The sequence below is a fragment of the Quercus suber genome, unplaced genomic scaffold, assembly GCF_002906115.3.
Source record: "Quercus suber isolate HL8 unplaced genomic scaffold, Cork oak 2.0 scaffold_353, whole genome shotgun sequence".
In the NCBI taxonomy this organism is placed as follows: domain Eukaryota; kingdom Viridiplantae; phylum Streptophyta; class Magnoliopsida; order Fagales; family Fagaceae; genus Quercus; species Quercus suber.
The window spans coordinates 520,228-542,010 of record NW_027069805.1 but is presented as its reverse complement, the minus strand read 5'-3'; the positions used below and the strand labels follow the sequence as shown (position 1 = coordinate 542,010).

At 35.0% G+C, this 21,783-nt stretch overlaps 2 protein-coding genes across 3 annotated transcripts; one reads left to right on the top strand and one right to left on the bottom strand.

Annotated features, from left to right (window-relative positions):
- Window positions 1–6,077: 6,077 nt before the first annotated feature.
- On the top strand, window positions 6,078–7,136 carry LOC112026494 (uncharacterized). Its single transcript, XM_024059182.2, has one exon. The coding sequence runs from the start codon at window positions 6,493–6,495 to the stop codon at window positions 6,988–6,990; it is 498 nt and encodes a 165-aa protein (XP_023914950.1). The 5' UTR covers window positions 6,078–6,492; the 3' UTR covers window positions 6,991–7,136.
- Window positions 7,137–10,267: 3,131 nt separating this feature from the next.
- LOC112026533 (WEB family protein At1g75720) lies at window positions 10,268–12,819 on the bottom strand. 2 transcript variants are annotated; one of them, XM_024059221.2, is made up of 2 exons: window positions 12,445–12,819; window positions 10,268–10,969 (listed from the first exon to the last, which is right to left on the bottom strand). In XM_024059221.2, exons 1-2 carry the CDS (start codon window positions 12,589–12,591, stop codon window positions 10,484–10,486), a joined length of 633 nt encoding a protein of 210 aa, XP_023914989.2. In that variant the 5' UTR covers window positions 12,592–12,819; the 3' UTR covers window positions 10,268–10,483. The 2 variants fall into 2 exon arrangements, with proteins under 2 accessions (XP_023914989.2, XP_023914988.2); XM_024059220.2 differs by having other exon boundaries at window positions 10,268–10,975; window positions 12,445–12,818.
- Between the last annotated feature and the right edge of the window lie 8,964 nt (window positions 12,820–21,783).

The following is a 21,783-nucleotide window of genomic DNA, read 5'->3' as shown; positions in this document are numbered from 1 at the left end:
ACACTGAAAAACATGGTTCATGTGATGAAGGGAGTATATTACTATCTTAGTTTGGAAGCAACTGAACTTTATTTTTATGTGGGAGGTTGCACAACGTTGTCATTGATTTGTAATCTTCAAATATCAATGGAGTTGTTGTCTAAATCACACACCTAAAGTCTTCATTTGCTCGCGGGTCACCTCGCTAGCTTACATAATCACACCCTCACAATTGGAAGCCACAAAAAAAAGAGAAAAAAGAAAAGAAAAGAAAAGAAAAAAAGAAACTTCATAAATTGTTGAACTTGACCTCAAAAACCAAAGCATTCATTTTTTTTTAATAAATTTAAAACACATTACATTCTTTAGTAATTATATTCTGGTTTTTGTTATGGTGGTATATTCATCCTGCCACGTAATTATTAAAATATCAGTAAGTCAGAGTACAACATTTTTTATAATGATTGATATGATTTATTATGAATGGGGTTGTAAGAGATATCAATGACCAATCCTAATCAATATCTATATTTGTTGTTCAATGGTACTTCAAGTGCAAGATCAAAAATTAATCCTACTTGTATTACAAATATTGTAACTCTAGTTTAATGCATGGTTAGTTTAAGGTTTACTCCATTACAAAGATTCGTTAATAGATTTATTATATACACAAAACTTAATAGTAAACTATATATTAAGGGATTTTCAACATGAACATAAGCTGTCTTACCAAATCACGATGATTCAAAGGTACATAATAAAAATAATATTAGTGATGAGTAAAAGTGGAAGTAATGTTACTCTTATCATCATAATAAGTGTGAAAAATATTATATCTCTAATATTATTCTTAAAATTTTAAACAACCATTAAAAAAAATATAATACATGAAAGAGGATCTAGGTGGAATTTCCTACTAGTTTTATTATAAAGACTTCACAAATTGATACGGTACTTAATGAATGTTATTTAATATTTAAAAGCTGATACAATAATAGAAGAAAAAGTGTAGGGCATGGAAGGCTATAGTGAAATAATCTTGGAACAATTACAGGACAAGAATAAAGGAGGAAAATAGCTAGCTAGAATAGGTGAGATAATCTTTGGAATAATTAACCATCACAACACAAGATGAAAGGAAGATAATTGAACAGAAGGAGAAGGAGTTTGTTTGACTTTAACCAAACATTACTTGGTGAACACCAGGGAAAATTATTTAATATTGGAAGTAATGTTCCCTCTTTTCATGTTAATAATTAATGGTGCACATCACGAATCTAATTAAAGAACTCTATTTTTATTAATAGAATTTTTATCTTAAAAAAAAAAAAATATATATATATATATATATATTAAATTATTAAAATAAATACTTTCACGTTTCGAACACCTAATAATGACTCCAAGACAAAACATTATGACGAGCAAATAGTTACATGGATGGATATAATTGCGGGCACATGCTTGAGCATATGCACATGTAGCATTTCTCATTATTTGAACTTTGAAGTGTTTCGAGTAAATTTTATATGTTTGGATCCAGCTAGAATCATTGACTACATAAACGAGGCTTGCTCGTATCTCTATTAATACAATCACCCCTGAGATTACAGAAAATATTAATTGCACGTAAAACCATATAGATAGAACTGGGAGTTCATAAGAAACTTGGAAGTTTTTTTATTTCTTCTAACAACTGAATTAAATTAGGGTGGCCGAACTAGTAACTCGCCAATCAAGGTGGCTTTGCAAGTTGCACATTATTGAGAACCCTAGCACTGTGGTTGAGACTTCATCAGTCTCAGTTAACAATTTACATTGCATCACGTGGGTAAACCTCATACAAGGCATCACGTGGGTAAGTCTATAGGGGCTATAATGCATAGGAGCCAGTAGACGATTTAAAAACCTTAACTCTAGAGTATTTATATTGGTGGAGCCATAAATTTGGTTATTTAGCACTACAAAAAATTATTTTATTTATTTTATTTTTTCACTTTACAAAACACTTAACATCTGTTGTTTTATTTTAGTTTTTAAAACAATAAAATAAGAGTCATGCTAAGGAGTGCCCTAAGAACACTCGTTAATAATTCATTTTAGAAAAGTTTTGATATCACTTTTATGAGAAATAAAAAAAACTGTCAAAATATTAATTATTTTTTTTCATTTCCCATAAAATTTTTACTTAAATGGATTATTAACTAGTGCCCTAAGGGAATTCGTTAACATTTCTCATAAAATAATATAAACAATACAATAAAATAATATATTCATTACAATAAACAACCATCACAACCACTATTGTAGTGGGTTTGGCCTACTATTTTTCTTCCGATCTGAATACACAACTTTGCAAAGAAAAAAAAATCACAAAATTACAATTTACAAAACCTATAAACAACCCAACATACCAAATCTAAAAACTGAAGAGAGCTAATTAGCTGAAAAATAGCGTGTAAGGGAGAAAGAGGCCAAAAAAAAAAAAAGGTGCAAGAGAGAGAGAGGAAAACAGCATGCAAGGGAGAAAAAGAGCAGGGAAGTGTACTAAAATACAATTTTTTGCTATAGTGCACAACTATAAATGGCTGTGCAATGTGGCAAGAAGCTAAAAAAATCTAGTTATAACACTACTATTACAATTTGCTTTTAAGTATTGGCGGTGCTAAAAAATCATATTACTATTTTTAGTATTATCAATACTAATGCTCTTACAAATTTCATGGCTAGTTGAGCTGTCTTTAATTACAGATCTTATGGCTATATAGGTTCTTTAATTACAGGTCTTTCTGTGTGTTCAACCTCCTCTTTGGCATTAAAATCATCATCCTCCTAGTCTTCCACGTAGCGCAGATTTGGATAGCGATTTTGAGGCTGACTGACCATGAGATGCCTTAACAGCATATTAAACCGCTCCTTTATTTATTGAAAGCACACCTCTAATTTTGCATCGCATGACACTTCATTGTAGTCACACGTCATCTAATTCTACAATCTAGTAGGCAAGGGAAAAGAGGAAAATGCCGACTCTTTTACAAAAACATTGCTATGTCACTTAAAAAAATGTCATTTCATCACTCCAATATTAGTCATATAGGCATTAAGACTAATAACAATTAATAGAATGATCAAGTAATAATGCGACCAAAAATGTTGGCTTGGCAAACTTTCAGGACTAATGATATGATGGTGTATTTTGGCTTAAAATTCTGAAGGTTATTAATGTGCTCTGAGATCATTTCTAAAGTAATTACTTCTTTTATTTTTATTTTTTAGAATAGTAATTCTTTAAGTGTTGAAGCCAATCTAAAAAAGTTTTAATCAAATCAAAGAAAGATTAAAATTTAAATATTTTATTGGTAAATATTGAAAAGTAACAAAAAATTGTGTTTGCTTTGGATCTTAATTTAGGATTAGGAATACGGAAAACGTTTCCTACATAGCTATAGGAAGCCTAGATTGGCTAACATAGTAGCAGTTGTTGTTGATGTTCCAAAGGAGAATTTTAATAATTAAAAGGAAAAGTAAACATAGATAAGAATTATTCTTGGCTTGAGGCAGAGATATGCTGCTGCTGAATATATATTATTTCTAAAACTTCGTTTAAAGCCATAATTTTGACCAAAAGGCAAATTCTATTAGCTGTGCTTCAAATCTTTCGGCGCACATTCTTTCAATAAAAAGGAAAGAGCCAGAAGTTCACACCATTGAAGGTTATACGCATACGGTATATCTCGTTATCTTTGATGATGAATAAAAGAAAAAGAAATGGTTTTACCCTTGTACACATGGGTTGCGTTCGGCATTGGCCGAAAGAGTAAGATTTTGATAAAGCAGTGCTGTTCCTTAGGTCATTCTCTTAAAATTTTGCCATGTGATTTTTTTTTCATTGGAAGTGTACATAAGTTTTGTCCTGGTTAAAAAAGCAATTTTTATTATTATTTTTATTTAAATTATTTTTGTTACTATTCATAGGTTTTATTGTACTATTTGATACTATTAATGAGTTCCACTATACCATTTTAGAGTTTTTAGTTTTATTTACAGTACTTGTAAAAAGAAAAAAAAAAAAGTTAAATAAATTATACTCAAAGAAACTGGATTGAATTGTTTCTCTTTCGGCCAGCTTTGGGCCTTAGCCTAGATCTTAGTCACCAAGGGCTAATGTTTATTGTATTTGTTTATTACGGTAGCAATGGTCTGACTAGTTTCAAGGTCGCTGGGCTCTATCTGGAGTCACTTCTTGGCCCAGTTAAATTCTGGAGCCAACGTTCTATTTTATTGCCTCAGCTTATGTTTCTGTATAGCCATCTAAATTCTGAAGTGAAAAACTCAAAATGGTCCAGGTAAGGCCGAAGGGGTATTGGGCTACATGGTGTTTTTAACCGGAGTCCATCAGGCATGATCAACCCATTGAAGAAACACACAATGATATTTGTGCTAGCTATTGGATTGGCAAAACGAGTAAGGCTTGGCCCCATTGGGTCACAACTCACATGTCTCATTTTCTCTCCAAAAACGAAAGGCCCCGTTTCTGGTATTAGGCTTTGAAACCCAAGCCACTTGGATTTCATTATTCAACCATAGGTGAGTTGAGGGGCCAAGAGACCATATTCAAGTAATTCAACCATAGACGAAACATAGATAAGTTATATACCCATACGATCGAAAATTTGAATTAAGCTCAACCAAGATTATTTTTCCATATTCTTATCATTTATTTGGAGATCTTTCTAATGCTTATAATATCTTTCACAATCAATCTTGTATAAGAGTGCTATTTGGAGACCCTTTCCTATAACAAATTTGTATATGAGCTTCTGGTTTTACATCAAGCTAGATGGGAATTTATAATTATTAAACATAATTTTTTTTTTGATAATTATTAAACATAAGTTATACTAATTAGAAAGTTGTGCATTTGTCTCCTAAGCTAAACAAATTAATTTTTTATTTTTTACTAAACAAAAAAAAGAGGCTTGCAAATGTGGTCACTGTCCTCATACCACTTAAACTCTCACATTGTGTTATGGTGAGAGATCTCTTGGACACTAATAGGACTCACCACTACTTGACTCTACAACTCTTAGACTCACAAGTGTGATTGGTCACAAGGTGTGAATGCGTGATAATTCCTTTGATGGTAACAAAACAAAACAAATGACTTTATTTTTAAGAGAAAGGTTAATAAACATCGTAAGATGTTCGTTAAGAATGAATTGTTGTAGGATTCAGTTAATAATAAATTGGTATAAATTGATGAGGAGATTGCAAATATTATTGAAGTGATAAGCGAAACTAAAAAAAGTTAGCTCTATTAGCTCCACGCCTATAAAGTTAATAAAAAATCTTACATAAAACAAAATAATTTAACATAAAACAATTTCTTAACGAGTACTTTAAGGTTCCTTAACACTATCCTAATTCTAAAATGTGAATAAAAATTAGTGAGGCAGATGGCTGGTGACTTAATCATTGTCCAACTTCTTTAGTCTAACGAAGAAAGTACGAGACACAATTATAGTGTCTGACAAAACATTATTACCTCTAGCCCTCCATATTCTCTTAATAAAATCATCCGATACTTCACCACCTCATGATGGTTTACTACTTCCAAATCTTGTTTATTACCAAAGGACTTTATATATGTTGTTATGTTTCTTATCCTTTGTTCGTCGGTTTTATCCGTATCAAATTTTTAGGCCATGCACTTGGCATGTATAAACGATGCAGCTTATAGACTTTATATAGGGAATGGACCACCCTCACATCACTATGATCTTCAAAGCTGAATCACACATCCTTTGGGTTAAACCGACTAAAAGGACAAATTACAAGTTCTCAGCTTTTAATTTCAAAACCTAATTAATAGATGATGAAATCTTCTAGTTAATTATAAAGCTGTCATGACATAATATATATGCGTGCATGGTAAATGTTTGGTATAACTAATACCTATAATCTCTCCCTCGAGTCAATAATCACTTTGGCTTTCTCATCAGTTTTATTACCCCCATTTGATAAAGGTCCAATAAGATCCTTTTGTCCTAACATTTCATTATTTTCTGCACCAAATATGCCTTTACTCTCACTCATTGTATGTACCATTTACCAAAAACCAAGACTTTGTACTACCTAAGTATTACCCTATTATGTGTTTAATGAGTCAGATAGGCTCCACATGTTCATCAAATGCTTATCGTTGGCTATTCATCAAGTATTTTATTATGGGGCAAAAAGTGTTCATCAATGATCACTTTCACTTCCAAACCTTGATTAAAAAGTTTGATTCAGACATTAACAAACACCCAAATACTCTTTAAACTTTGTAGGTACGTTTCTTAAACCGATTTTGGTTGAAGATAATCAAAGGAATCCAATAAACAAGCTACCTTTTGAGGACAGGTGAAGCCCATACAAATGATTTGTGCACATGGGACTTGGCCAACATCTTAATTTTCACTACTGAAATATGCTGTTTCGTTTTGAGTCTCCCCACATAAGAATAAACTCATGCTTGGAAAAACTCACCCTCTTTTTATATATCCTCAATTCCTCAACAACCAAACGACACCCATCATAGCATTTCACTTCCCGGAGGAGTCAAAGGGAGAGAAATACAATACAATGCTCAGGCCTCAAAGAGAGAGCTTTGTCATACAAGTAACAAGTAGTTGTGAAGCTCTTCATCATCAAAACCCTCAAGCTAGCAGTACTGTCTCTCCCAAGTTAAACTTTTCAGCAATGAAACTCTTTGATCGTTTCCGTAAGATTCTCATGCGACTATTATTTTCACTTCCCTCTCGTGGGTCCTCAGCTTCATCAACAGGAATGGCTAATTCGGGGCCTAAAAATTGTGACAAATTTGAGCCACCAAAGACCTCATGCAGCTCATATTACTCGTCTCACTCGCATTACAACGAGGCCATTGCTGATTGTATTGAGTTCTTCAACAAGTCATCCTCGCAGGAAGGGATTTTGGATGGTTGTAATTCTGATGTTATGGTTTGACTTGACATGCTTAATTTGATGAAATAATGTTTACCATGTTTCAGTTTTCTTTTTTGTTTTCTTCTTTGTCTTATTAATTGCTTTGGTTCTAGCTAAGAGCATATTCATACAGCGAATGGAAATTAATATGACTTTCAGTGTTTTAATTTCCTGTTTTATCTGTTAACTATTCTCTTCTTTTCACCTAGATTAGATTAGAGAGGTTTCATGTTTGCTATGTTGTAAATTGATGATTGATAAAAGTAACCTTTTGAATACGAATATGTTTTTGCACGTACTCTTTGTTGATTTGACTGATCTGTACGGTTTTCATGTAGGCTTCAGTTGAATCAGTTATCTGGATATGATAATTGGTTTCACAGGGCCGGTTCAAGACAGAGAGAAATAGACCATGAAGATGAAAATATTTATAGCAGCAATATTGATTTTAGGCTAAAATGCAAATTTGCTTTAAGTTTCTTCAGATTTTATTTTAGTCATTTAATTTTGACTTCGTTCATTTTAGTATTCTAATTTTTAAATTTATTCAATTAAAGTTTTTCCATCAACTTTTGTTATATGTTATAGATAATTTTTCAATTTTTTTTTTCAAAATTTTTTAATTAAAGAATTTAACTAATGATTAAAAAATATTTTTTAGATTTTTTATTTCAAAAAATTTTAATAAAAGTTTATGAAAAGACCTTAATTGAATAAATTTAAAACTTAGATGATTAAAATAAAAGGCAAATTTGCTTTAAGTTTCTTCAGATTTTATTTTAGTCATTTAATTTTGATTTCGTTCATTTTAGTATTCTAATTTTCAAATTTATTCAATTAAAGTTTTTCCATCAACTTTTGTTATATGTTATAGATAATTTTTCAATTTTTTTTTTCAAAATTTTTTAATGAAAAAATTTAACTAATGATTAAAAAATATTTTCTAGATTTTTTATTTCAAAAAATTTTAATAAAAGTTTATGAAAAGATCTTAATTGAATAAATTTGAAACTTAGATGATTAAAATAAAAGAAAGCAAAGTTAGAGGACTAAAATGAAATCTGAAGAAATTTAGAGAATCAATTTTACATTTTAGCCTTAATTTTAAGAGCAAAAATATGGAATTATTGTTCTAAAACAAAAGGAATTATAAAATTAGATTCATAAGGGTTCTAATATTGAAAAGGCAATTAAAATGTTGGGAGCAAAGGCCATTTAATGGAGTTTAGCTAACAAAAAAAAAAAGGCTCTGACTTTGAAGCTTAAGTCTGTTAATCATTGGGCTGAGTGTCTGTCAATTGGGTGCCCAATCTGTTAGACATTTAGAACCTTTAGGTTAGCCCGTATCCAGCCCATTTTTTTGGTCCCTTCATAATATGGCACTCGAGTGTCTTCTTATGCTAAGTATGCTAACCCAATTTTGGGCCCATTTTATTATGAGGGACCTCTAAAACTGGAACATGCATCCGTCATCTTGAAGTTGAGAACCAGGCCAGTGACTGAGGGGTATTGGGCCACCCCTATAGCCTACAAGGTCGAAAAGAACTAAAGCCTTCTTCTTTATATATATATATATAGAGAGAGAGAGAGAGAGAGAGAGAGAGATTCTTAATTGGAAAAGAAGAATGAAGAAGCTTCTAGAGGTGATAGCGGCTAGCTGGTATATACATAAAGAGAGATAATTTCTTAATTGGAAAAGAAGAATGGAAAAGCTTCTAGAGGTAACGGCTGACATTATATATACTAATATATTTTAAGTAGGGTTTATTACACACACCTTAATGCGCACACTTTTTAAAAATTGTGACTTTAAAGTTATAATTTTAGATTTTTTTAGTTGTGTAAAAAAGTGTGTGCAAAAATATTTACCCTAAACATTTTAGTTCTTACATCACCGTTTTTAGCATTTCATATTTGATTTCATTTTCATATTAAGTTGATCATTTATTTTCAATTTTCATTACTAATTTGATGACAATAATCATTAGAGCATTCTCATCAAGGATCTCAAAAAATTCAGCATTAAGCATCTCAAAAACCTACTTTATTTATTTTAACAACTCACTTTACAATACACCTAGCATTAAAGGTTTTATATTTTTTACCACTTCATTAAAATATTAATATTTTTATTATTTTATAATTATTTTTATTATCAATCTCATCTTTTCTGCTACCCACAAATCTATAGCCACTGCCCACACCTACTGCTACCAGCCACCACCGCCCACATTCACACCCATCGCCAACACCACCCAACCCCCAACCACCAAAATCACAAACAAAAATAAACCCACAGTCACCACCAGCCAACCCAACCCTTAACAAACCTAACCTAGCAAACCCATAGTCACTACTAGCCACCATCACCTACCCACCTACTACCACCATAAGCCCCAACCCAAAATCAAACCACCACTAGTCACCACCACTAGTCACCACCACTACAAACTGCACCCACCCACCATTAACCACCAAAAACCAAAACCCACTCACCCACCCACCTGCCACCACCGTAAACCCTAACCCAAAATCAACCCACCACTAGCCACCACCAACACAAACCATACCCACACACAACTAAACAAAACAAAATCAGAACCTAGCCACCACCTTCAACCTTCCTCCTCCAAATCACAAAACAACTACCATCACAAACACAAAAGCCAGCCATCACAAAATTTCAACCACCCCCAAATTCGATCCATCACCAAAATGTGACCCATAAGCCATCGTGACCAAGCGACCCACAGTGTTGCCAGTGCATTGTGACTCACCCACGGGAAACCGGTGAGAGAGAGAGGGATGAGAAAGAGTGGGCAAGGGTGAGAGGGTTGGAGAGAGGAAGGAAGACAGAGCACCAATGAAAAAGAAAAAAAAAAGAAAAAAAAGAAGAGGGAGACCAGTGAAAGAGGGAAGAAAATGAGAAAGAAGGTGAGAAGAAAAGATGAATAGTGAGAGAGAGAAAATATATTTTAATTAAAGTAGTATTATAATATTATTATATTTATAAGATTTGAGCCACTGTAGACTATCATAGATAGTAGTCCACTGTAGCTTAGATGTTAATAATTTTAAGAATAACATCTTTGTTGTAGTATGCTTTTTTGGAATAAGATGCTAAAAAATAGCATTTTTAGCTTTTGAGATACTTGATGAGAATGCTTTTATAAGAGTGATATGGATGAATGGATGACACTTTTCTGAAACTTTAAGTCATACTACTAATAAAAATTGACTTATGTGTATTGGATCCGGATGTGTAATATATTGCACGCTTACATACAGGAGAAAAAAGTTTAAAAAAAGTATAATGTTGTGTATATAATGTAAGTTATTACATGTCTCTCTTATTGAAAATTCATACTCTGCCCCGAATTTCATTTCATTCCAGACCAACTTTACTGGCTAGAATTGCTTAGATAGAAACAAAAGTCTTACCAAAACAAAAAAAAAGTTTGTTATTATTCTTGGAAGCAAAGATATTATATATGTTGAAAATTTTGAAATGCACTTAGGGAACTCTTGGTAATGCAACTTCTGTGCCGCCTTTTTTCCTGGAAAAAAGCCCTCCTATCAATGGGATCAAAGGCTTTTTCTTCTTCTTCCTGAGGGAAGGGTGTCTCTCAAGTTTTTCAACACCTTGTGGTATTACAAGGTGTGCTAAGGAAGGAGGATTTGCAAAAGTCACATATCTTTTCTTCTGAAATTCCATTCCTTCTTCATTTGAAGTTTGTGTTTTGACCTCAAATTTTGTCGAATCTTCAACAACCTTGACATCTTCAATCTCAGTCTCGGTCTCCACCGGTTTCTCAGATTCACGTTGTTTTAATTGTTGGAGCTCTCGCCGTGTCCGATCAAGCTCTTCCTTCATAGAAGAGAGGCAATTTGCCATTACCATGCTTTCTTCTTTCGCTTTCTCAAGACTTTGTTTTGTCTCCTCTAACTCAGATGTAATACCAAGCCTTTGATGGTCATACCCATTTTCACTTGCTCCATTCTGCAACTATATAATTAAGCAACTTATTAGTATGAAAATTGAACTTATTAAAGATTCAGAGCCTTGAGCAGTGTTGTGCACATTAAGTAAGAGTTTTGTAATGCAACTATTGAAACAATAATGTTTAATTAAGGATACAAATACTATTCAATTCACTATTTTCTACCAGCTTAATTTTTTGGAAACAAACTTTACTAGGCTTATAGAATATTTTTTTCCCTTTGTTGGTTAAGACTGATTATTAAAATGAAACTGTAGGTTAGCTTGTGATCTCTTCCAAAGTATTTAGTCACACAGTTTACGTGGGGAGAATGCGTGTAATGTGATTTGGTATCTACTTATTGCAAGAAAAAGAGATTGATTCCCTAATAAAGCTTAAGTAAGTCTTACAATTATATTACTAAAATTATAGTACATTACAATAATATATTTCTCTACCTTTATTCCCTCACATAATATAAGAAAAGCCAAAAAAAGCAGCTAAAACATAAGAAAAACTTCAATTGACCCCATGCACAAGAAAGCAGATAGAGCAGTATAAAGAATGGAGTTTATTGATGGATGCTGATAGCCTCATATAATAGAAAAAAAAAAAAAAAAGAAGGAAAATAATTATCTCAATATGAAGTCCAAAAATTGTATAAATGCCTATCCTAAACTATAAATATTTTAATCAACACCTTAATTTGAGATTAATTTGAAATTAATTTGAAGACATCTATCCTATCATTCAAATCAGTATCAACATTTTATAAGCTAGTGAGTACTAAATAGTGGAGTGTGTACCTTCAAAATAAAAATTAGTGGAGTGTGTATTATGTCAACATTAACAAATTAATTCTCATTAAATAAAAATATCCACACCAATCACAATACTATTTTGTTAATTGGTGAGGGCCGTTGCAAATTTATTTTGAATAAGAATGTTGAATTCAAAATTTTATACTATATGATAAATATTGCATGTAAATAACTCCAATAGACCTCCATAAGAAATGCCCACAGCCAAAATAATGAAATAATCGTTGACAGAACATTACATAGGACTATAAAACTTAAAAGTACCCGAATATTTTACAAAATGCAAAATCAGCCTTTATGCCCAAAGATTTATGAGATGGTATCGAAGCATAGTTGGGCCAAAATTTGAAGAAGTGATCACATATAAGACAAAATTTAATCGCTTTTGGTTCCAAAAAAAAAAATTTAATCGCTTTAAAAGTTCAAAAAAGAAAAAAAGAAGAAGAAGGTAAGCTTAACATAGCAATCCAAAACAGATTAACTACTTAAAAACTAATCTAACATATACCAAAAGGCAAAAACTTTATAGTCTAGTAATATTACTTACAAGAGGGTTTGAATCTCCCTCTTCCATTATTGTAATTATCGAATTATATATATATATATATATATATTTTTAAAGAAGAGTAATCCATCATATCAAACTAGAGGGTGAATATATAATGAAGGGTCACCTCTTTGAGCTTGCTGGAATAGACCTCTCCAGCTAAAACTTTCTCACCAAACAATGTGACAGCCTCTTTGACCGAGCGAAAGGGTGCTCTTGTGTCAATCTCTGCCCTTTTGATCATCACAAGTCCTTCTTCCTTATCCATGTTCATTCACCTAAAGATGTAGAATATTGAATGAAATTTAAGGTGCAGAGACAAGAATGCTCTTTTGATTTTGGTTCTGTGTGTGTATGTGTTTGAGAGAGAAAGAAAGAGAGAGAGAGAGAGATGAGTAGGAGTGATTTGGGTGTGCAAGGAAGGAGAGGAGAGAAGGGTGACAAATATCATGGGGACTTGGGGGGAGCTTCCTTTCTTCGCGTCCACTTCACTAGAATTCTGTTAGTACTTACAAACTTACGGTGCCTTTGAGTGGTTGTGTGGCCCATTTTGGCAATAGATAGGGACTCTGCACCTATAACCCAAGGTCCACTACTCTCACTTGGACTTTGCCATGTGGATTCCTCATTACATCTCAATTGCATTTAGCAAAAGCCTCTATTGAAAAGGCTAATGATAACCCATTACATAAATATGATAGAGGAGAGGTGGTACTCTTCATTTGAGGAATCATTTAAAATTTTAAATGATTGTACATCATTAATAGATAAAAATAAAATAAAATATTATCATGTCACTTCTATTGCCTTAGCCGGAAAGATACACGGCCATGAAATAAGGATTAAGCGAAAGAAAATTGACTGGATGGTAAAGTTGTGGAAACAAATAAAGTATACTATTTAAGTTTTTTTTTTTTAAATATTTTTTTTATCATTTTATTTATGTTGGAGTTAGTAATTTATATTAATATAACTACATATTTTTGACGTAATAGTCCCTTCACAAATATAAAGTTTTCGTGGAGTTGAAGGGTAAAAACTAGAGTTTAAGTCTCTAAAAGGAAGTTTTAGACACATTTATTTAAATTAAGTTAAAGTATAATTTCTTTCTTATATAAAAATAAAAAATGTGATCAATTGGTGAGGAGCAGCTCGTTTCAAAAAATAAATAATAAAAAACTGAATTGAGTCCGAGGTGTATAGCTCCTCATCATTAACTGTGGAATCTAATAAAAGAATACTCCTTGAAAATGGTCCAAGTTGGGCAATGCATCATGTCGGCCTGGTTCATTACATATGTGACAAACTTGGGTGGAGAGCTGGAGATGGCATGAACGTGTGATATATACCCACATAGCCCGACAATATTTTTGTGATCTCCAATTGTTCATGACTAAATCTATAATATCTGCTGAGCCTCTCCAAGTCAATACATATTGCACAAGTCTTTGGGGCATTTGAGAAGCAAGGTAGTCCCTGAAGGAATTAAATCGACCGGAGGAGAATTGGAATAGGGTTGTTCAAAGAAAATTCCATGAGATGAGCACTGGTCAGATTTGTCCAAGAATCATTGCAAACCACCTAACTCCCCAGTTTCAGTCACTCATTGGAGTAATCCAACAAGGGGAGAGAATAAAGATTATGATGTCGTGGGAAAAATTGACTCAGCTATTACCATGATTGCTAGAAATTGGAGAGAGAATTTGGTGCTTGCTTGTTCTATCAAAGTGATCAATACCAAGGTCCCTATTCAAGTTGAGACATTTAGGTGGGTTGTCTCAATTATCATAAAACACAAGCTTATCAATGTAAGTTTTGAAAGTAATTGCCAGGTTTGCATCCAAGGTTGACTTTCCCTAGCAATTCAATTCCTAGAAGAATCAAAAAGCTTTTGCTCAAAGCGTATTTAGCTAGTTTAGTTTCTTCGTCTTCTTTTTTTAACTGGGTTCCTCGGAGAGCTAATAAGACTGCTCATGTTCTAATCCATCTCTAATAGATATTTTTTTCATCTTCTTTGATCCCACTTCAACTCCTTCTGTTTTGGAGGGAATAAGTCTTTTTGTTTTTAGCAACAATTTTCAATATTTAAATAACATTACTCATATTTTCACACACTTTTTCACCCACATGTATTTCCAAAAAATACAAACAACGTTATTACAACAATGTTACCAATCAGGCCCTAATTTCTAAAAATTCGACAAAATTGTTAAGCATAAACAAATAAGTAACAATATATCATCAATCATTATCATTGCTCGCAGTATTCTTTGTGTCATCCTTATAGATATTGAAGACACAGGAATCTGCCTCGTCAGTATGATGGACAACTTGTAAAACCTGTTTCACAAAAAGCACCCAATAGATAAGGGCACCGATTTGGGGCCTGCCAAGAACCCTCTGATGCTTAAGTTAGCTTAATCTCTCTGGAAAAACTGTAACTTGTATAGCAATGTGTATTTGTGTCCTTTTACCTGTTTTTCCTGGCTTTATATAGCCTTAGGCTAAGTTAATACTCAGGAAACCACTATGTTGCAGCTGGGTAATCAATGCTTAATGATTGCAATTTAACTCCAACGTTTTCTGTTCGTAACCAGTCCTTAATTCTGCATTATTAGACGACGGTAACGGTTTTGTGCTATTCATTGCTCAGTTATTGATTGTTGCCTGGATTTAGTGCACATACACTTGTCCATACCCTTACTCGTCACTGTCAGTGACAGTTTGCAAGTAAATGACGACCGTTTATATGCTACTCGTCAGTTGCCCCCCTTATTCCTTTGTCATCTATCGTCTGGACAAGCTAAGCAATATGGAAAGTCTGTTTTGGGCGGATCACTTTGTACGTGCCCCGAGATCCTCGTCCCATCATATTTATTGCAGGGCTATATTTTCGTCAGCTGATTGCCACGTTCCATGTTTGTGTTGGCTGCACGTGTGTGTTTTCGTTGAGTTTCCCACGCATTGAATTCATTTCTCCCTTTTTTTATTTATCAAAAAGCCTTCTCATATTCTTCTTCTACTAAAAGAGAGTTCCTGTACCTTTTATATAGTAAGACTCTTTTTTCTCCCTTAATGGTTGATTTTGATTTTATTAGGAAGAAAACTCCCTCTGTTTTGTTCTTCTTTGCTAGGTTAGGAATGTTTCTTGAGTCTTCTGGTGGACGCTATCCCTACGTAGGTTTATTTGTTCCTTGAGACTATGGGGCTTTTAGGCCTGTTTTGATTGGCCTTTACCCCTTGCTTCGCCGTTCTCTAATTGCCCACCATCTAGAGATGACTGCCATAGAGTACAAGGACAGCGACGTTAGGTCTAGTGAGTTAGAAACTGGTTTGTTGTCAATGGTGAGTCCTCTGATAAATATTTTGAAATTGTAGTGTCAAAACCTTCATCATCTTCAAAAGCCTCATCTTCTTCAAAAAACCCCTATTCTTCTAAAGTTCTTTCACCTTCAATCCCCTTTCATGCTCTCTTTGAGTCTTGCCTTTTACAGTCAAGACATTTGAAATCTATTCGTAAGAGGTTTCAATTCCTTGAGGGGGTATCTATAAGATTACCTCATCCTAATAAGAAAGCATGCACCTTTGCCCATGGCGAGGTGAGTTTTTACAAGGCTACTTTCTTGTGTGGCCTTCGTTTTCCAGTTTATCCCTTTATTATGCAACTCCTTTCTGCTTTGAATGTTGCACCTGGTCAGCTCGCCCCTAATGCATGGAAGACGATCATTGGTTGTATGTTGATCTAGGTGTCTGTCCATGATGGGGACATGATTACCCTGAATGGGTTTCTTTATCTATACCACTTGAACCCATTATGGGTATTTTGAACTTCTGCCTTGGAATAGGGAGTCTAGAATCATCCATAGCTTCCCTACTTCCTTTCAAGATTGGAAGTGACAACATTTCTTCATTTCTGGATTTGGATGGGAAACCATGTCTGACGACCTGTGGGGTGAGGTCCCGTGGTTGCTACGGAAATGGGAAATCCCTTCTTTTGGTGCGTCTCTCTTTTCCTCTTTATTAAACAAATTGTTTTAAGTTTTATAGCTTTCTTGATATCTTTTTTGCCCCCTTTTTTTGCAATTGCTGATTGTCCTTTTTTGGAGGAACGCTACCACAGACGAATTAAGGCCACCCTTAAGTTTGCCCTCACAATTGAGGATTTCGACGAACTAGTTGACCTTCATCGTCTGTATGAGTGTTGTCTTGGACTCGAGCCTTCTACTTACTTTTTGAAGAAAATTGCCCAAGAAGAGAAGAGTGGTTTTCAATCCTTCGTTCTTTCTTGTCTTACCTTATAGATTTTCACCCTACTAACCTTCTTTTTGCAGAAATGGCCACTAGGTACAGCAAAGACAAGAATGCCCGTGTTAAGAGCTTGAAGAATGAACCCCTATCTCACATTACCCCTGGATCAAATTGGTCTGGCTTATTGGGCCTTTCCAACTGGGCTTTAGTGTGTGGCTTGGAGTGGGACCAAAATGGATTAATAAGACACTAGCTCCAATAAGCCTTAGGCTTTTCTGTCAACCCTTGACAAATCCAAAGTTACCATTAATTATATTTAATACCACTATATAAATATAATTGCACTCTAGGCCTTATTAATAAATTATATCCCAAGACTTTATTATACATGCAACCTCTTAATAAAATATTCGTAGTAATTCAAAATCATGAATATAGACTGCCACTTTGAAGATTACTACATCTTAATCCTTGAGTACTCGATTTAATCATTTTAAGTTATTCATTATATATTTATGAAATCCAATTTCATAAATATATACTTTAGTAATTTCTTACCAAAGTGATTACGCCTAACTCTCTGAATAACTAAACCCATTAAATTTATCTCAAAAAAATATTTTATATATCCATTAAGAGACTATGAATTCCATCTTGAGAATATATGTTCCATCAACACTAAATGTGGCCGCCCAACATACTAAGGTTTTGACCGTTACTTTAGATCTCACTCCTGATATATCAAAACAACATACACTTTATGATCAGGTCTATTATTCTTTTAGGATTAAGAGTTCATGCAAATATAAGTCGTGAGATTTATTATTCAATTGACAGTCATTAGAAGAATAATAAATCTCACAGCGGTCCAGTTCAATATGTCTTAACTCTTAAAACATATCAATATATCAACTAGAAGTCTCCACTTCCACGATCAAGACAAATTATCTTAGTTGATATGTTATAGTCTTCGCAGATCAAATATCCAATTTCATCACTGACTACGAACCAAAATTCTGAGTTTACAAAGAACTTGTGACTTATATCTTCTATAACTAAATCACATACTATGCATCTCATGGACTAAATGATAATGTCCGAATATTTATGTTACCATTATTTTAGGTAATAATAAAACAACTTTATTAATTACAATATTAAGTCATACACCATGTCATACATAATATCATACATAGCATCATACAATAGAATTTAAGGGCACTAATCCCAATAGGTATTTCTTCATTTTTTCCTCATTTGCTTCATATTCGTTGGTTATTTATCTAATAATCAGTTTGGAATCAGACCTCAATCTCACATTCTTAACTCCCAAGGCTCTTGCAACCCTTAAGCTGGCAAAGATTGCTTCATATTCTGCCGCGTTGTTTGTTGCTGGAAACTGGTGCTGAACCCCATATTTAAGGATGCCGTTCTTTAGTGACGCCATTACGACATTGACTCGACCGAGTCTTGTTACAAACGAGCCATCTGAACAAATTTTCCAACATTCTGCTTCCTGATCAGAGCCTACAAGAGTAAATTCCTCAATGAAATCTACTAGAGCTTGCGCTTTGGTTGCTATTCTTGGCCTGTACTTGATGTCGAATTGACTTAGCTTTACTGCCTATTGGACCATGTGACCTACAGCATCCGGTTTGCTCATTACTTTTCGGATTAGCTAGTCTGTCATAACTATAATGGTATGAGCCTGGAAGTATGGACGAAACTTTCTTGAAGCCACGATTAATGAGAAGGCTATCTTCTCCATGCATGGATACTTAGCTTCGGCACCTTGAAAAGCCTGACTAGTGTAATAAACTGGCCTTTGTATTTTGGATTCCTCGCGGATCATAGCAGAACTAACGGCCGTTGGTAATACAGCCAAGTATAAAACACAGATCTTTTCCTTCAATTGATCGGCTTAGCAATTGAGGCTTGGCCAGATACTCCTTGAGGCTTTGAAAGGCGGCCTCACACTCGTTCATCCACTGAAAAGCATGCTTAAGAACTTTAAAGAAGGGAAGACACTTGTCAGTGGCCTTCGAGACAAACTTGTTTAATGTTGCTACTCGCCTTGTCAGTCTTTGCACCTCCTTGACTGTCTTAGGAGAAACCATGTCAAGTATGACTTTGACCTTTTCTGGATTCGCCTCAATTCCTCGCTAAGACACCATGAAGCCTAGGAATTTTCCTAATGAGATTCTAAAGAGGCACTGCATAGGGTTAAGCTTCATCTTATACCTTCTCAAAGTAACGAACGCCTCTTGAAGGTCTGCAAGATGGGTTTTAGCTGCCTTGCTTTTTACAAGCAAATCGTCTACATAGACTTCCATATTCCTTCCTATTTATTTGCTAAACATCTGATTCACCAATCTTTGATAGGTGGCTCCTACATTCTTCAGTTCGAACGACATGACTTTGTAACAATATAAGCTCTAGCTAGTGACGAATGCGGTTTTCTCCTGATCTTCTTCCTTTATTAGGATTCGGTTATAACCTGAAAAAGAATCCATGAAAGTTAGTAGTTCATGGACAGCCATTGAATCAATAAGCTAGTTAATTCTGGAAAGGGGAAAAATGTCTTTGGGACATGCATTGTTAAAATCAGTGAAGTCCACACACATTCTCTACTTCCCATTAGACTTCTTTACCATAACCGCGTTTGCAAGCCATTTTGGATAGTAGACTTCCCTAATGAATCCAGCAGTTAAAAGTTTTTCCACCTTTTCCATGATTGCTTTGTTCCGCTCTAGAACAAACACTCGTCACTTCTGTTGGACGAGCTTCTTTGTTGGGTCGATGTTAAGATTGTGCTCTATCACTCGTCTGTCGATCCCTGGCATATCCTCATGCCTCCATGCAAAGACATCCAAGTTCTGTTTCAAAAACTCCACCAATTCGTCCTTCAAAGTCTGTTGAAGCTCCTTTCCTACCTTAGTGGTTTTCGATAGGTCTCCTTCTACTAGCACTACAATTTCTACCTTCTCCATGGATTTGGGTGGTTCTTCTTCTACCATCCAAGTGTGATTTTCCCTAGACGCCAAGACTGCCTGGTAACATTCCTGAGCCAAAAATTAACCCCCTATGATTTCTCCAGTTCTGTGGGGGGTCAGGAATTTCACTTTCAGAGAATATGTGGAAGTTACTGCCTTAAGGCAATTAAGAGTTGGTCGCCCAAGAATCACATTGTAAGAAGAAGGGCAATCGACGATCAAGAAGTCTACCATCCTCGTCACTTGAGCAGGGTAGGTCCTTGCTATAATCTGTAATGAAATTATGCTTTTTGGATAAACATGATCTCCGCTGAAGTTCACTAACGGAGATCCAAAAGGCTTGAGGCACTTTGGATCCAACTTCATCTGCTGGAAAGCCGTTATGTACATTACGTCTGCCGAGCTTCTGTTATCCACCAACACTCTTCGGGTGTTGAACCCTTCAACAATCAACATAATGACTAAGGGATCATCATGGGGCTGTTTGACCCCCTTCACATCTTGCTCGGAGAAGACAATGTCATCATTCCCAGTGCGTCGATGTTTTGCCATTAGGTGATTGACATGGACGTTGTTCACCTACCTCTGAACCGCCTTCCTCAGGGACTTGTATGATCCTCCGACGATTGGACCCCCAGTAATCATCCTTATCTCTCCCACAATAGGTTTGAGATTGTCCCAATCTTCCTCTCTTTGGTCGTCATTATGTTTCTCGTCTGTCCATTGACAAACTTGGTAGTCCTTCTTAACAAAATTTTAGAGCCTTCCCCTTTAGATCAACTCCTCTATCTGTTCTTTCAAATCCCGACATTCGTCTGTATAATGACCATGGTTCTTGTGGAAGCGGTAGTACTTCTTCGGATCTCTTCACTTTGAAGACGAGCTTAATGGCTTAGGTCATTTCAAGGAAGGGTCATCTTTTATCTGCATGAAGATCTTGTCCAAAGGCATTATCAAATGGGTGAAATTTAACTTCTTTTTTGATGATGCCTCCAGACTACTTTTGCTAGTTTTAGCTTCTATAAGACTATCTTTGCACTCCTTCTTCTTGCTTTGTGACTCTACACCTTTGTCTTTCTTTCATTTGCCTATCAGTCCTTTTGCCGTCAGTGCGTCTTCCCCATTCATGTATTTTTGTGCTTTAAACAGCAGATTCGTCATCGAGGTTGGAGGAGTTTTCCCAGGGAGAAAACGAGGTTAAGGTTGTTCAGCCCAGCTTGGAAGGTTGTCATTATCACCTGCTCGTCAGTCTCATCAATTTCCCTCAGGGTCTCTCCTTCTTGTTGTTTCACAGTTAGCAGGCAGGAGGTAGGCCTCTTATGGCGTTGGCCTCCAATGAAGTGACTGACAAATGAGTCACTTAGTTAGTCAAAGTTTTGCAATGGACATTGCAGGTAGTTTATTAAACCATACTCGTACTGCTCCCCTAAGGGTTGCTGGGAATGTCTTGCAAATAACTTCATTTGGGGTTTGCTGAAGGCTTAGAAGTGTTTTGAATGCTAATATATGGTCCAAAGGGTCTTTAGTACCATCATAGACCTCCAGAATGCTTATATATGGTCTAAAGTGTTTTGAGGAAGATGAAATTTGGGAGGCAAAGGGCACTCCAGAACCATAGCTGTGAAGGGTGAGTCAGTCCTCTTGATCATGCCATCTAGGTTTATTGCTATTTTCCATTTCATGGCGTTCTTGACCTCGTCCAACTCCTTCCTCATGTTTTTCATTATTTGGTCACTACCATGAGTTGACTGTGCGGTATGCTCTGAAGTATCCCTTCTACTACTCACTGGACTACGGACCTCGTCATTGTTATCATTGCGATTGTGTCGAGATTGTGACATAGTTGGAGTCCTAGGGTGCGCTTTCTGCTTCAATTCTTCATTCTGTTTCATCAACTCTTGCACATTAGCAGTGAGTGCTTGAATCTGTTGGGCCATTACGGTTGGGTTCATAAGAGGTGATGAAGTTTAAGTGTCCATGTGTCTCGAGGAACTTTGTTGGTAGAGATACGATGATGACTTGCCTAAGAGAATTGCAACTCAATCACTTCCCACAGACGGTGCCAAACTGATGACGCAGGAATCTGCCTCGTCAGTATGTTCCTCGTTAGTATGAGGGACGACTTGTAAAACCTGTTTCACAAAAAGCATTCAATAGATAAGGGCATCGGTTTGGGGTCTGCTAAGGACCCTTTAATACTTAAGTTAGCTTGAGAGAATTGCAAC